This window comes from Pseudorca crassidens, chromosome 7 (genome assembly GCF_039906515.1).
Source record: "Pseudorca crassidens isolate mPseCra1 chromosome 7, mPseCra1.hap1, whole genome shotgun sequence".
NCBI lineage: Eukaryota > Metazoa > Chordata > Mammalia > Artiodactyla > Delphinidae > Pseudorca > Pseudorca crassidens.
The window spans coordinates 7357472-7372984 of record NC_090302.1 but is presented as its reverse complement, the minus strand read 5'-3'; the positions used below and the strand labels follow the sequence as shown (position 1 = coordinate 7372984).

At 51.4% G+C, this 15513-nt stretch overlaps 1 protein-coding gene across 6 annotated transcripts in view; it reads right to left on the bottom strand.

Moving 5' to 3' along the window:
- Positions 1-1308: 1308 nt before the first annotated feature.
- Positions 1309-15513, bottom strand: part of KYAT1 (kynurenine aminotransferase 1) — a 33425-nt gene continuing 19220 nt past the window's right edge. For 3 of the 6 annotated variants that reach the window (XM_067743039.1, XM_067743037.1, XM_067743038.1), the window contains 12 exons: positions 12147-12205; positions 9822-9969; positions 6673-6822; positions 6506-6592; positions 6133-6261; positions 3809-3929; positions 3388-3464; positions 3170-3259; positions 2891-3077; positions 2732-2811; positions 1985-2071; positions 1309-1887 (listed from right to left, as the gene is read on the bottom strand). In XM_067743039.1, coding sequence (XP_067599140.1) covers positions 1822-1887; positions 1985-2071; positions 2732-2811; positions 2891-3077; positions 3170-3259; positions 3388-3464; positions 3809-3929; positions 6133-6261; positions 6506-6592; positions 6673-6822; positions 9822-9969; positions 12147-12199 — 1275 coding nt within the window. In that variant the 5' untranslated portion in view covers positions 12200-12205 and the 3' untranslated portion in view covers positions 1309-1821. Of the gene's footprint in view, positions 1888-1984; positions 2072-2731; positions 2812-2890; positions 3078-3169; positions 3260-3387; positions 3465-3808; positions 3930-6132; positions 6262-6505; positions 6593-6672; positions 6823-9821; positions 9970-12146; positions 12206-14627; positions 14791-15513 lie in introns of all 6 variants that reach the window. The other 3 variants (XM_067743035.1, XM_067743036.1, XM_067743040.1) reach the window with 3 other exon arrangements.

Below are 15513 nucleotides of genomic sequence, written 5' to 3'. Positions count from 1 at the left end.
TTCAGATGTCAGCAGCAAGTGGGGTCACCAGCCACCCCCACTTCTGCCTGGCCGACTACAAATTCCGGCATTTCCATGACCACCCCCCAGATTCAATAATTTGCTGAAACAATTCACAGCCCTCAGGAAAGTGCTATACTTACAATTAGAGTTTCATTAGAGAAGATAACAACCCAGGAACAGCCAAATGGAAGAGGTACATAGACGAAGGTCTTGGGAGAGGGGGGTGCAGAGGTTCCATGCTCTCTCCGGATGGGCCACCCTACCAGCGCATCGATGTGTTCACCAGCCCAGAAGGTCCTTGAGCCTCAGTGATTCAGGGTTTTTATGTGGGATTTTATTACATATGCGCATCTGATTAAATCATTAGCCATGTGATTGAACTCAATGTCCAGTCCCTTTTCCCTCCCTGAGGTCTGGGTTTGAGGCTGAAAGTTCTGACCCTCTAATCACATGGTTGAAGGGGTTCATTTTGAATAACAAAAGACACTACTAACACTCATGAAATTACAAGGGTTTTAGGAGCTCTGTGCCAGGAACCAGGGACAAAGACCAAATGTATTTTATTATCCTATATGTTCCCATCAGCTCCCCAATTAAATATGTGATATGAGCAAAACCCATGAGCTTGCTATGCAAATGCAACTTCAAGACAATTCCCCAGCACCACCTTCCAAATGATTTCAGGAGTTGTGTTGCTTTCCAGTGGGAGGCCCACCCCTGGGATCAAATCTCATTTCTACCTTTTACCAGCTGGATGGCCTCAGGTAAGTCCCCTCACCTCCAAAGCGGCTTCCTCACCTGTAAAATGGAGGCAGTAACTCCTGTCTCAGAGGGTCCTTTAATGAGATGGTGCGCATCCAAGTGCCCGGCATACAGGGGTGAGCAGTAAATGTTAGGGGAAACATTCCTTTCCCCTTCTGTCTAATTCTGTAATCCCTGGCAATCCTGGCCTGGACTCTGACCCCTGTGGGGTGTGACTGTCCGAGTCTTCCCTGTTAGACACTCAACTGAGGCCCCCATCACACACACACACACACACACACACCACCGCCACCACCACCACCACCACCAACAACAACGGTAACACATACCATCTGAGCCCCTAGGCCTGGTTTTACCATTAACTAACTGGGTGGCCTCAGACAAGGTCCAAGTCCCTGCCCTTCTTTGGGCCTCAAAACACATTTGTACAAAGAGAGTCTGGGATCTGAGGTTCAGGGAGGTGGGAGTTGCCTTCCATTCTGACTAAGCCCCCATCTGCAATCAGCACCAGGGTGTGAAGCAGAGAGAAGCGGCCAATAACAGTTTGAATAACTTAAAACTTTATTATGGGCAAAAGTACTGGCTTGAAGAGTCAAGCCTAAGGGCAACTTTCCAAAATCAAGCTTAGATAAGGAAAGGGAGGGATGCCTGAGGCCTGGCTGGGGCCAATGCAAGGCTGGGGCCAGTGCAAGGCTGAGGCCAGTGCTAAGACCCAAGGTCAGTACACTATTGAACTCTGCCCTCTGAGTCCCAGCTGAGTCTGGGGAGGCCAGAGGGGACCCAAGACCATATAGCCCAGCACAGGGAGGACCAGGGAGAGGCCCCGGTCAGGCCTCCTTCACCTCTGCAACAGGAACACAGCTATGTGCCATGGGGAAGTGCTCCTGACTGTCCCAAGACCAAAACGGGGGGCTCTTCCCTGAGGTTATTCTGTGTTACAGAGAAGAGATCCTCCAGTACCATCTACCCCCAACCTGGGAATGGCTGAAACCTGGACAAAGACAGAGCCCTGCAGAGTGTGCAGGGAGCAGGCAATGCAGGGCCCAGGGGGTGATGTCAGGGCCTGAGCTCATCCTTCCACTTCTGTAGCTTCTTGTCCATGGCCTGGAGCGTGGATTCATCCTGCACCAACACAGATTGGTCCTACCCCTCTCCCCACACCCGCAGGAGGCATGGGGAGGCTTGGGGAGGTCTTCCCTCCCCCAGGCCTGTCCTTTACCTTCATGAAACAGAAGCGGATATAGTGGTCAAAGAGCTTCTGATGTGGCACGCTGTAGAAGATGGAGACCGGGATGGCCATCAAGCCCTGTGGAGGAGGAAGCCCATGTCTCAGCGGCCCCACAGCCCAGCAGGCCTCTGGGGGGCTCCAGGGGGTCAGAGATGTTCCGTGATGAGACAGGAGAAGGAAAATTAGTTCAGTGCAGCACCTCCCAGTGCTGCATCAAGGTCAGAGGAAAAGCATCCCAAATCATCATTCCAAGCCAGGCAGGTCAGGGCAGAGCCATAGAATAAATAAGTCTTAGGGAATTCCCTGATGGTCCAGTGGTTAGGACTCTGCGCTTTCACTGCTGAGGGCGCGGGTTCAATCCCTGGTCGGGGAACTAAGATCCTGTAAACCATGTGGCACGGCCAAAACAAAAAAAACGCCACAAACAAGCAAAAAAAAGAAATAAGTCTTAGAGTCGTAGCTCTGAGCTGGATGGACCTCAGAGTTAATGGGCCAGCTCCTCACTGTACAGATGGGAAGACTGAAGCCCTGAGAGGGCAAGAATTCCTGCCAGCCCACAAGGCATATTTGAGCAAACTGAAAACAGGCTTCCCATTCCTTGAAGTGGATGCAACCCTGTGCCACGGCTCAAGGCAGAGGACTGGCTGGACTTTGGCGCATCAGCCCCCTGGTCAGGCACCTTTAGCAGTGCACAGCCTGTAAAACATACACAGCGGCCCTGGCAGAGGCCCAGCCCACCTTGTTCTTGATCATCCACTTGACAAAGCGTCTGTCGTAAGGCTCATCTGCAGCTCCAGGCAAGTTGGGCATCTTGCTCTCTGGGGGACAGAGGCCAGGCTGAGCCCTGAGCAGCCTCCAGGGCTCTGTACCTGGCCCAGCCCGGCCAGTCCCACTCACTGAATTCCGAGATGTCTGTGATGAGGAAGTAGCTGCCCTGGGGGATCACGGGCCTCAGGCCTACAGACTTCAGGCTCTGTATCATGTGGTCTCGGCAGCGCTGTATGGCCTGTGGGAGCTGCACAAAGTAGCTGCTGGGTTGGCCGAAGTGCAGTTGCTCCCGCTCAAAGCTCTGGGCTACTGCAGCCTGGGGAGGGCGGAGGGACAAGCAGGTCAGGTGTGACCTGACCTTGGAGCCAGCCCGAACTCCTTTCTTGCCCCCCCTCCCCCCCCCCTCACCTGGGCCTGTGTGGGACAGTGGAAGATGGAGTTCTGGTGCACGGTGCGCAGGTGCTTCAGCAGACTCTCCGGGCCTAGGACCCAGCCCACCTGGACCAGCAACATAGGTAGGAGGTGAGGCTCTTCGGGGCCTGACCAAACCCCTTCTGGATTTCCAGGCCAGACTCGCCTACCAAGGATTGTAGAGGGGGGGTTCACCCCCGCCCTCGTTGACTCACCTTCCAGCCTGTGGCGCTAAAGGTCTTGCCAGCGCTGCCAATGGTCAGGGTGCGTTCCCACATGCCAGGGAGGGTGGCTGCCCAAGGCCAAAGAAAGCAGCTGCTGAGATGGGGGTGGGGGCAGGGGAGGGGTGGGGGCTGGACCCCAGCAGGCACTCAGGCTCTCAACGCTCCAGACTCCACCATGTGCTAAGCTACTCCCACGACTTATTTGAGCTCACCCTCATGACAACCCTGGGAGGCAGATGCCATGTGTTCCCCTGTCCTCAGAGAGGTGAAGTCACTGCCCCAGGTCACCTGACCTGTGTGGGTCTAGACTCCTCGGTCCTAATCAACAGGCCTGCGCTGACACCCAGACTGGGCTCAAGGCCCTGCCACAAATGTCCAGGGGTATGGGGGCACCCTGGCCGGCTCGGCTCACCGATGCTGACGTGCTGGCACCCGTCATAGACCAGCCACTGGTAGACCTCGTCGGTGATACACACCACGTCATGCTGCTGGCACAGGCTGGCCACCAGCTCCAGTTCTGCCCTGGAGAACACCTGCAGGGACCATCCCCAAACAGAGAGGCCTGCTTAGAGAGATGAACAGACAGGGCCAGAGCCGGTGCTGAGGGCTTTTCTGTCCCATCCTATCCCTGCAACAGTGACCCTGTGAAGTTGGTTGTGAGATAACAGAAAATACACACATATATATATATATGTGTGTGTGTGTGTGTGTGTGTGTATATACATATATACATACATATATATGTATGTATATATGTATATATATATACATACACACACACACACACACATATATATATATATATATATATCTGCCCCAATTCCTGGCACAGAACTCCTAAAACCCTTGTAAATTACTAAGTGGTAAGAGCACTAGAAACACCTTTTGTTCTAATATTTGCTCTTTGATCCTGACCTAGACACAGGGCTCTGGAAACTCTTGTAAATTCCTAAGTGATAAGAGCACTAGAAGTGGACTTCCCTGGTGGCGCAGTGGTTAAGAATCTGCCTGCCTTCAATCCCTGGTCTGGGCAGATCCCACATGCCGCGGAGCAACTAAGTGTGCACCACAAGTACTGAGCCTGTGCTCTAGGGCCCGTAAGCCAAAACTACTGAGTCCCCGTGCCACAACTACTGAAGCCCACACGCCTAGAACCTGTGCTCCACAACCACAACAAGAGAAGCCACCGTAATGAGAAGCCCACGCATGGCAACAAAGAGTAGCCACTGCTCGCCGCAACTAGAGAAAGCCCGTGCACAGCAACGAAGATCCAACACAGCAATAAATAAATAAATAAATAAATAAATTTATAACCAAAAAAAAAAAAAAAGAATCCGCCTGCCAGTGTGGTGGACACAGGTTCGAGCCCTGGTCCGGGAAGATCCCACATGCCACAGAGCAACTAAGCCCGTGTGCCACAACTACTGAACCTAAGCTCTAGAGCCCGTGAGCCACAACTACTGAGCCCACATGCCACAACTACTGAAGCGCACATGCTCTAGGGCCCGCATGCCACAACTACGGAGCCCGAGTGCTGCAGCTACTGAAGCTCGCACACCTAGAGCCTGTGCTCCGCAACAAGAGAAGCCACCACAATGAGAAGCCCATGCACCGCAACAAAGAGTAGCCCCCACTCGCTGCAACTAGAGAAAGCCTGCACGCAACAACAAAGACCCACTGCAGCCAAAAATAAATAAATTAAAAAAAAAAAAGAGCACTAGAAGCATTTTTGTTCTAATGAGGCAACTCTAAGTGGGCTCTTGGATTGGGGCTGATCATCAGAAAGACGAAGCCATATTGGAAGTTTGGAATTTTCTCCAGAGAGGGCAGAGGGGCTGGAAATGGAGTTGATAATTGAAGCCTCCATAAAAATCCCAATAGGACAGGGTTCAGAGAGCTTGCAGGTGGGTGAGCACATCCAGGTACCAGGAGCTTGACACACCCCAGCTCCACAGGGACAGAAGCACCTGTGCTCGGGAACCTCCCAGACCTCGCCCTACATGTCTCTTCATCAGGTTGTTCATCTGTATCCTTTATCGTATCCTTTAATAAACTGGTAACTGTAAGTAGGTGTTTCCCTGAGTCCTGTGAGCCACTCTAGCAAATTAATTGAACCGAGGAGGGGGTTGTGGGCACCTCAGATTTACAACCATAGGTCAGCAGCACAGGTGACAACCTCGACTTGTGATTGGTGTCTGGAGTGGGGTGGGGGGCAGACTTGTGAGACTGAGCCCTTAACCTGTGGGATCTGACGCCATCGCCAGGTAGACAGTGTCAGAATTGAATTAAATTGAGTTGACTTGTGGGACACCCAGCTGGTCTCACATAATTACTTAGTGTGGGAAAAAAAACCACATATCTGGTGTCAGAAGCGTTTTGAGTGTGATAATGGTGTGACAGTAAAGGAGAGACACAGGTGGAAGCCTGGGTCTTCCTTCACATCAGTTGTGTCATGTTCCCATTTTCCAGACGAAAAACTGGAGAGGTGAAGTCACTGGCCCAGGTTCATGGGGAAGTCATGGAGATGTCCAGCCCGCTCCACCACCCGAGGCCTGATACCTTCCCTGGGGATCCCTGCCCCAGGCCCTGGGACCTCTGGGAGCTTCGGTCCTCAGAGCCCATCGCAGGTAGTCCTCCCACTTCACAAAGAAACTGAGGCCCCATGGCAGCACAAGAGTAACAGAGCAGGGACGTGAGCCAATCTGGAGGGGTCCCCAGAGGAGGTCTCTCAGGTACCTTTCCCAGGGGGTTGTTGGGTGTGTTGAGGATAAGGGCTTTAGTGCGAGATGTGAACTTGCTGGCCAGCTCCGTGGGGTCCAGCTGCCAGTTGCTGCTGGAATCCAGTTCCCCATCCTGGTTGGGGCTCTGCAAGAGGAGGTGGGAGGGGGTGGCAATACTTACCCACATGACTTTCATCTCTAGAAAGTCAGCCTTCCTCCCCCCAGGTATCTCTCCCCACTGTCTCTCCTCTCGGGCTCTGGACACCCCTCTCCTCATCCTGGAGAAACTGCCCTCCTTCACTTCCTTCCTTCTTTCCCACCTCCCAGGGTTCAACCCAGCACACTCCTTGGACCCCTCTGCCCACCCACACCCCAACCAGCATCCTTACCAGCTTCAGGGACACAAACACAGGGCGACCCCCTGCCATCAATGTCATGGGCTCATAACAGTCAAAAAAGGGCTCGATGATGATGACCTGGTACAAGGATCAGATTGGCTGGGGTCGGCACCACCCTGACCCTTCACCCCCACCCAGCCCTGGCCTTGCCCACTCACCTCGTCTCGTTCGTCCACCAGGGCCTGAAAGGCTGTGAACAGGGCCCCATAGGCACCCACAGTCACCAGCACGTTCTTGAGCGGGTCTATGTCCTGTCCCAGCAACTTCCCGAAGAAACTGGCCAGGATCTTCGTCAGGGGTGGATAACCCTGCCGGGACAGCAGGGGTCAGCGGCCTGGTTCAGCCTGGGCCCAGCCTCCCACTCAGATGCATCCAGGCAATTCTAGCATCTTCCAGCAGCAAGCCTTGGGGCAGAGTCAGTTCCTGTGGGGTGAGTTCTTTCATCTCCATCGCCAGCACATGCCATAAAGCCTGCTCTGTGCCAGGCCCAGCATCCAGGGCTGGGATCAGTGGGAAACCAGACAGAGTGTATGCCTTCGTGGAGCACAGTGCAACAGAGCCCTCAAAATAGCAGGAACTCCACACTTTAAACACCTCCCTCTAAGTTTAAGTAGTACTTTTGTGCCATCTAATCCTCTTGGCAGCCTTGCAAAAGAGGTATTATTTGATCCCTACCATTTGACTGGTAGAAAAACAGTGAGCCAGAGAAAGAAAATGACTTTCCCAAGGTCATGCCAGTTGAAGTGCAGGAACAGGACTTTATGTTGCAGCTTTGGAAGCACCCCACTTTGAGAGGAAGATTGGATCTGTACGCTTGTTTGTTGAGGACACTTATAAAACACTCCAGGCTGGGCTTCCCTGGTGGCACAGTGGTTGAGGGTCCGCCTGCCGATGCAGGGGACACGGGTTCATGCCCCGGTCCGGGAAGATCCCACATGCCGTGGAGTGGCTGGGCCCGTGAGCCATGGCTGTTGAGCCTGCGTGTCCGGAGCCTGTGCTCCGCAACGGGAGAGGCCACAACAGTGAGAGGCCCACATACCGCAAAAAAAAAAACCCAAACAAACAAACAAACAAAAAAAAACACTCCAGGCTAAGCCAAGGGACTGAAACCTAAGGTCTAGAACTTAACTAAATAATTCACTAAACCAGAATTGACTACATAAAAATGAAAAATTTCTGTACACCAAAATATCCCATGAGCAAAGTTAAAAGACAAAGAGAGGAACACTGCAACATAAGAGAAAGAAATAAGATATTTAATATATAAAGAGCTCTTTCAAAGCAATAAGACAAAGATATACACCCAAATGAAAAAAACGAGGTCAGGCATGAAAGAAAAAGTCCTGAGGCCCAATATGTACATGAAAAGAATGAACATTCCTGCCAGCTCTGAGACCAGCCTGTTGGTGGGTATGTGAGTAAACCTTACTAGAGGGCAATCTGACAATATCCAGCACAGGCTGAAATGCTTACACCCTTTGATTCTCTAGTTTTACTTCTTGGGATATATCTGAGAGAAATATTCACATATGTGTACAAAGGGATACACAAAGAGATATTCACTGTGGCATTGCTTAATAGTGAGATAACCAAACCAGATCATCAGTGTAGGGCTGGGTAAATAGATTATGGCACATCTAGGCAATCGGATACTATGCAGCCATCAAAAAGAATGAGGCTACTGGAGTACATATACACAATGGAATACTACTCAGCTATGAAAAAGAATGAAATAATGCCATTTGCAGCAACATGGATGCAACTAGAGGTTATCATACTAAGTGAAGTAAGTCACAAAGAGAAAGACAAATACCATATGATATCACTTATATGTGGAATATAAAATATGACACAAATGAACCTATCTATGAAACAGAAACAGAATCAGGGATATAGAGAACAGACTGGTGGTTGCCAAGGGGGAGGGGGATGGGAGGGGGTTGGATGGGGAGTTTGGGATTAGCAGATGCAAACTGGTATATATAGAATGGATAGACAACAAGGTCCTACTATATAGCACAGGGAACTATATTCAATATCCTATGATAAACCATAATGGAAAAGAATATGAAAAAGAATGTGTATCTGAGTCACTTTGTTGTACAGCAGTAATTAACACAACATTGTAATTCAACTATACTTCAATAAAAAATAAATTAAAAAAAAGAATGAGGCTGTTTTGACATGGAAAGATGCCTATGTCATACTATTTAGTGAAATAAGTTATAGAACATTACTAGAGTATGAGTCCATTTGTGTTAAGAAACACAAATCTCACGTGTGGGCATGTGAATGTGTGTGTGTTTATACAAGCATTTTTAAAAGTTAAAAGTTCAGGGGACTTCCCTGGTGGCGCAGTGGTTGAGAGTCCGCCTACCAATGCAGGGGACACGGGTTTGGGCCCTGGTCCGGGAGGATCCCACATGCCGCGGAGCACCTGGGCTCGTGCACCACAACTACTGAACCTGTGCTCTAGAGCCCGTGATCCACAACTACTGAGCTTGTGTGCCACTACTACTGAAGCCCACGTGCCTAGAGCCCGTGCTCCGCAACAAGAGAGGCCTCCACAGTGAGAAGCCCGCGCATGGCAACGAGGAGTGGCCCCTGCTTGCAGCAACTAGAGAGTGCCCAGGTGCAGCAATGAAGACCCAACGCAGCCAAAAATAAAATAAATAAATTTATAAAAGTTAAAAGTTCAAAAGTCTAAACACTCAGCAAAGTAGCAAACCATTAGCAGTGGTTATCTCTGGGTGGTGGCACTGGAGGGAACTTTCCCCCAGGGCGATGAGATGCACATCAAAGTTTAAGAAAAGCTCCAAGGCGGCAAATATTTACTCTGTGGTTCTTCACAGAAAGACTTCGGATTTAGAGTCAAAACAATCAGCAGCTTGTCTTTCAGGGTTAAGCTTAGGTGTCACCTCCTTCAGAAAGCCCTCCCTGATCTCCCAGGTCTCATTCCCTCCTTCTTGCTCCCAAGTACCCCATTCTCCTCCATCACAGCATATCAGCTACCTTTGTCTTCTGCTATTGTTTTGGGTTTTGGTCTGCTTTTCCCACTAGACCATGAGCTCCTGGCTCACGCTTTTTTACCTGTCTTTCCCCCAGACCATGAACTGTTCCAGGGACTGGAACAAAGGAGACAGTCAGTGAACACTGAACCACGGCCAGACTGAATTCCCGGCGCTCTGCCCCATGAACCCTGACACTCAGATGGGCCTGCTGCCCAAAAAGATCTGCTCTGTCCTCCCCCGGGACCTCCTCAGAGGTCCATGTCCAGGGACCCCTCCAGAGGGGCTGGTAGACTCACAAATGCCTTCGTGTACTGGTTGAGCATGAAGTCCCCACTGACGGCGTGCTGAAAGGCTTCCACGGCGAAGTCTGGGGGTGCGAAGTCTGGGAAGCCTTGGCCCAAGTTCACGACATCAGCCTCACTGGCCAGTTTGACAAACTCCACCCTGGGCAACAAATAGAGAGTGGGTACCAGCCCAACCTTCCACCCCGACCTGGACTTCCGCTTGCTTCCAGGGCAGGGTGAGCAAGGCGTTGGGTTCCTTCTAGAAAAACTGCATAATCAGCATCCACCCTGGTCCGGAGATCTGTTCGTGGTCATAACTGGTTCCATGCTGATCACATGTCTTAGCCCAGGGGCTTTCCAACTTTCTACCACGATCCATAGTAAGAAATCACTTTTACATCCCAAGCTCTGTAGAGCACAAACATGGACTCAACTTTCTCCTTCCGGTGTGATCCACTGCAGTATTTCCCATCCTATTCTACTCTAGTCAGTAGAAATACTTGTTGAGCGCCCCGAAATGGATTTCATGACCCGTTCATGTGTCTCTCAGCACCACACTTTGAAATGCTTGCTCACATCATCTCTGATAGTCTATGAGGCATGTTCTGCTCCTTGATCACAGGGGGGACGGAGAAGCTGGGGTTCGGGCGACTTGCCCAACGTCTCCCAGTTAGCACTGCCAGCCTTTGGTGTCTGAAGCACCAGTTCTGCGCTTGACGATTACCCTGGACAAGACTGGGGCCTGCCATCTGCCGTCTCTGGCCCCTGACCACCTTTCTTCTGGCCCTGCCTAATGGCTACCTGTTCAGGGAAACTGGAAGAGAGGCTGAGAGGCTGAAGAGGCTAGTATGCGGTTCCAGGTTGGTTGGGGGCAGAGGGGTCAGGCTGGGTGGAGTTGAATTTGCATAACAATAAATATCATTATGTCTAAAATTGGTCATTTTCTCTCCAGAGCGCCACAGTGTCTCTGAAGACAGAGTTGCTGAAGCTCAGAGAGGCCAGTGACCTGCCCAGAGTCACACAGCCGCTAAGGCAGAGCTGAGATGCAAAATCAGGTGGTGGATGTTCCATGGTGGCTGGGACAGGGGAGCCAGGCTCCAATACCCTATGGAGACCAGCTGCCCTGTGGGTTGGGCCTCTAGGGTCCTGATCCTCAGGCCACCACCCTGGGGTCAGCAGGAACCTGGGACCTTTCATGGCCCTCATCCCTCCTGGCACTCCTCTGCTGTCCCGTGCATTCCTCCCAGGCCAGCTCCTGCTCTGCCCTGCCTTCGCATGAGACTTAGCCTCTCCTGGCCTCAGTCCTTCCTTCTGTACAATGGGTGTGACGGGTTCAAGATTCTGCTGGGTCTGTGAGTCGGGAAAGATTCTTCCTGTCTCTCCCAGCCAGTCATTTCCTCCTTCGGAGTTAGCCTTTACCTTATGTGAAAAATGGGCCACAAGCCTGCCCACCTGCCTCACAGAGAGGACAGAGTGTGGCAGCCTGGGGAACAGGACCCTGGAGGCCCAACCTAGAGGGCAACCGGACCCTATAGGGCCTTTGGGCCTGGCTCCCCCATCCCAAACACCATGGAGCATCAGAGGAGAAGATGGAGGTGGAAGATGTTTGCAAAACACAAAGCGTTGTACAGCAGGGGAGTTTGAAAGAAAAAATGGTTCTCTTTTTGGTAAAAACAACAGCCAATGATTTTTTTTTTTTTTTTAACGTATAGAGGTGGCTCAATGCCCTTGGCCAAAGGTAGAGCGGGCCAGGAGCAGGGGTTGGGGGGAAGCGGGAAGGTCATTAAATCTTTCTCACACACCTTCCAGTGCATCCACTGAATCACGGGTGACAAGGGGCACACATGCCTCTCATATTTAGAACAGGTCAATAAAGAAACGATGTCAACCTCTGTAAGCGCTGGTGAGGAGCTGCCCGTGTCTTACCTTCTTATATCCTTAGCTTAGCTTGTTCTGTAGTAGCCTGGAAAGCCCTCAGCCTGGTGCCTGGGTAATGCCTGGGTAACGGCCATCGCTCACATAGTATGTCACCTCATCCTCCCAGGCCCTTCAAGGGAAAGGGAATTAACTCCATTTCCCAGATGGGAAACTGAGGCTCAGAGCAGGCGAGTCACCGGCCCCAAATGCCACAGCCAAGCAGGGCGAGGCTGAGATCCGAACCTAAGCTGGCTGCTGGGGTTCTCACCTCTCAGGAGCTGTGGCTACAAATCTTCCCCCGTCCGAGTGCGCGGCCGTCCTGGGTACCACTGAGTTACTGCCAATCCAGAGACCGCCAGCCCTGCCCTGCCCTTGAGCCCAGGGGACCCCCACACCCCTCCCCAGCCCCGCCCAGCTCACCATGGGTTGTGGTCGATCCCATTCAGCCTTCGAGCCTGCAGCTGTTTGGTCATGACGAGCTGAAGACAGAACAAACGGAGGGTCAGTGGTGGAGGCCCAGCAGCCTGGGCCTGCCCGGGAGGCAGCTTCTCTGGGGCCACAGCCTTGGTGTCCACTCCTCCAGGCGGGAGGCGGAGAGCAGGGCTCCCAGACAAGACAGGGGGGCGGGGTCTCCCACCGCCCAGCTCAGCTCCTCCCACTCCAGCAGCCTGGACTCGCCCACCTGCCAGCCCAGGGTCCACGTGTCCTGGCACACAGCCTGGATTCCATCAAGCTAAAGTTTGACCCAGGAGGGGCTGGGGCCGAGGAGGAGGGGCAGGAGGAAGGGGGAGAGCAGAGCACGGGAAGGATCGTGGTGACAGTGACTACAGCAGCTTCTCGCTAAGCTCTTCCTTTGACTTCTCAGGACCACCTGGCTGGTCCCGTTTTACAGATAAGAAGATGGAGGAGGGAGAGCGGGGAGAGGGATGTGTTCAAGGTCATACAACAGATACACTCAGACTCAGGGCTGTTTGAGACGAGGCCACGTTCTGACTCAGGCAAAGAGGACACTTGCTCGGTCCTAGGGGGCTCAGGGGACCTCCCCTCCCCTTCCCTATGTTCCTTCCAGGCCAGCTTCCCCCTCACCCGCAGGTGTGCAGACACTGGCCAGGCCTGAGAACCACCAAACTCAGGTCCTAAGCCCGCCTTGGCTGGGTGACATTGCACAGGTGCTTTAGCTCCCCTGGCCTCAGTCTCTCCATCAGTATAATAGGGGCATAGGCTCTGTGGTCCCTCCCAGCCTCCTGGTCCTGTGGCTTGGAGTCTCAGATGGCCGGCAGGTGGTGGGGCCACAGCTGTATCTAACAGTGAGCCCCCACTGTTCCTCATAGGCTTAGTCCCCACAGCACGTCTATCAGAGGGACCAGGATAATCCCCATGTAAAGATGAGGACACTGAAGCTCAAAGAGATTCAGGGACTTCCCCAAGGTTGGAGGAGGAGCTGGACAGGACCCTGGTCAGGGTGGTGGCAACAGCAGCGCTCCTAGTGTCTGGCCCCTGCCCTGGATAAGGGCATGGGGACCGTCTGTATACAGGCCAGGCTTTTCCATCACCTGGGAGTCTTGCTGATGGGAATGATTTGCAGAGAGCCCAGCATGGGGCTGACACCTAGTAGGTGCTTTGCTAACATTGGCAGCCCTGTCCCTGACACCTCTCACCAGGTCTGGCACTCAGAACATGTCAAAATAGTTAAAAATGAGAGCGTGATCCCTGCCAGGGAAAATCATGTTATCACCCAAGTGTTAGTCAGCAGTGATTATCTTTAGTTGGTTAGTTGACAGATATTTTTCTTCTCTTCCTTATAATTTTCGTATTTTCCAAATTTTCTAAAATAAAGGTTTTATTTTTATGATTAAAAAATGTGGGAGAAAATTACATTTTAGAGGAATGTTTGTAAATATGATATCTCAATATCAATAAAACAGGCTACAAAATAGCATGCACGGGATGATTATATTTTTTAAAATATACCCTAATATATATTTGTATGTATATATATATTTTTATGACCATATGTGAATAGAAAAAAATTTAGAAGGAAACATACCAAATGTTAAGAAAGGTTCTCTCTGAGTGGTGGAATTACAGGTGATTTAATCATAAGTGCACTCTTCTCTGTTTCTAAGTTTCTTGTATGGAGAGCATACCATGTTTGACTGACTCTGATATGTGTATTGTTTGCACATTGCACTTTCAGATGTGTCTTAGAATCTATAGCACGAGTTTAACTGGCAATTTCCCCACTTACTAGTCCATAAAATAACAGTGCATCTTAATATTGATGGCATTATAGGTTCAATGATATAAGGAATTACGTTTGAATCGGGTACGCATCATACTTAAAAAAATAAAGTGAAGATGAGTCGGGGCAGTGGGGGTAGGTGGGTAGAGGTTGGAGTGAGGGAGTTTGCGGAGGGCTGGGGTGGGCGAAGGAGTAGAGGGGTGGAGGGGCACAGAGAGAGAGCAAAGGGGGTGGATGGAGTTGAATGAGTTCAGGAAGAAGATAAAAAAGGGGGGACTCTAGAAACTTGGGGTGCTCAATGGAGTGAGCTTTGAGTATGTCACACACTACTTGGATAAGTGAGGAACCAGTGCCTGTTCTTGAGCTTATGCATAATGTATTTATTCAGCCAACATTTATGAAGCACCTACTGTGTACCAAACACTGGGCTGGGCACACGGGGTGATGGGGAGGCAGCAGCTCCAAGGAGACCATTCAGATGCATAGCTACAAGTTCTAGATTAGAAGCAAGGGCAAGGGAGAGGCCCACATCCAGGCTGCAGTCAGAGAAGGTCTCCTGAAAGAGGAGGCTCATGCACAGCTTTGAAGCCGGAACCAAGCCAGATCCCAGGACCCCTGGGGCACGCAAGCAGCAGAGCACGAGGGGCTAGAGCACTTACAGTCTGATGCAAACACCGGGCGAGCGAAGCTCCAGACTTCTTTCCCCGGAAGGGCCCCACCAGGTGCAAATAGATGGCCGCCGCATTCCTGAACATGCCTCCCAGAGCCATGGGGCACTGACGACGTCTCCTCCAAGGGCAGAGGAGAAGAGAGGAGAATGCCCTGGCCAGAAAATGGCTCTGAGCTCAGGATTTGGGTGCCCCCCCACACAGCTCTAATAACAACAACAACAGTAAGTGCTAATATTTATTGAGTAGTCCCTGTGTGCCAGGCATGGCAGCAAGTGCTTTGTTGCATGGCTATCCTTCAGTCCTTGAAACCCTGGGACCCCTTCCCCCCCAGCAACCAGAGTGACCCTTTCAAAATGTAAATCACCTCTAATTAAAAAAAGATCCAGGGCCTTCCCTGGTGGCACACTGGTTAAGAATCCACCTGCCAATGCAGGGGACACGGGTTTGAGCCCTGGTCCGGGAAGATCCCGTGTGCCGCTGCAATGAGAAGCCCGCACACTGCCATGAAGAGTAGCCTCTGCTCGCCACAACTAGAGAAAGCCCGCGTGCAGCAATGAAGACCCAACACAGCCAAATAAAAAAGATCCAGGGACTTCCCTGGTGGTCCAGTGGTTGAGACTCTGCGCTCCCAATACAGAGTGTAAGAGTTTGATCCCTGGTTGGGGAACTAAGATGCTGCATACCACGTGGCAGCCAAAAAAAAAAAAAAAAAAAAAATCCAATTGAAGATTATGGATGGCCCCTAACATTGCAGACAGAGTCAACCTTACACGTTCTGACTCTGGAAACACACATATCACCTGCAAATTATTGCTGTGCTAAAACCAAATCTAAAGCAGACCATGCCTCTGGATTACTAAAATACAAGGGACAG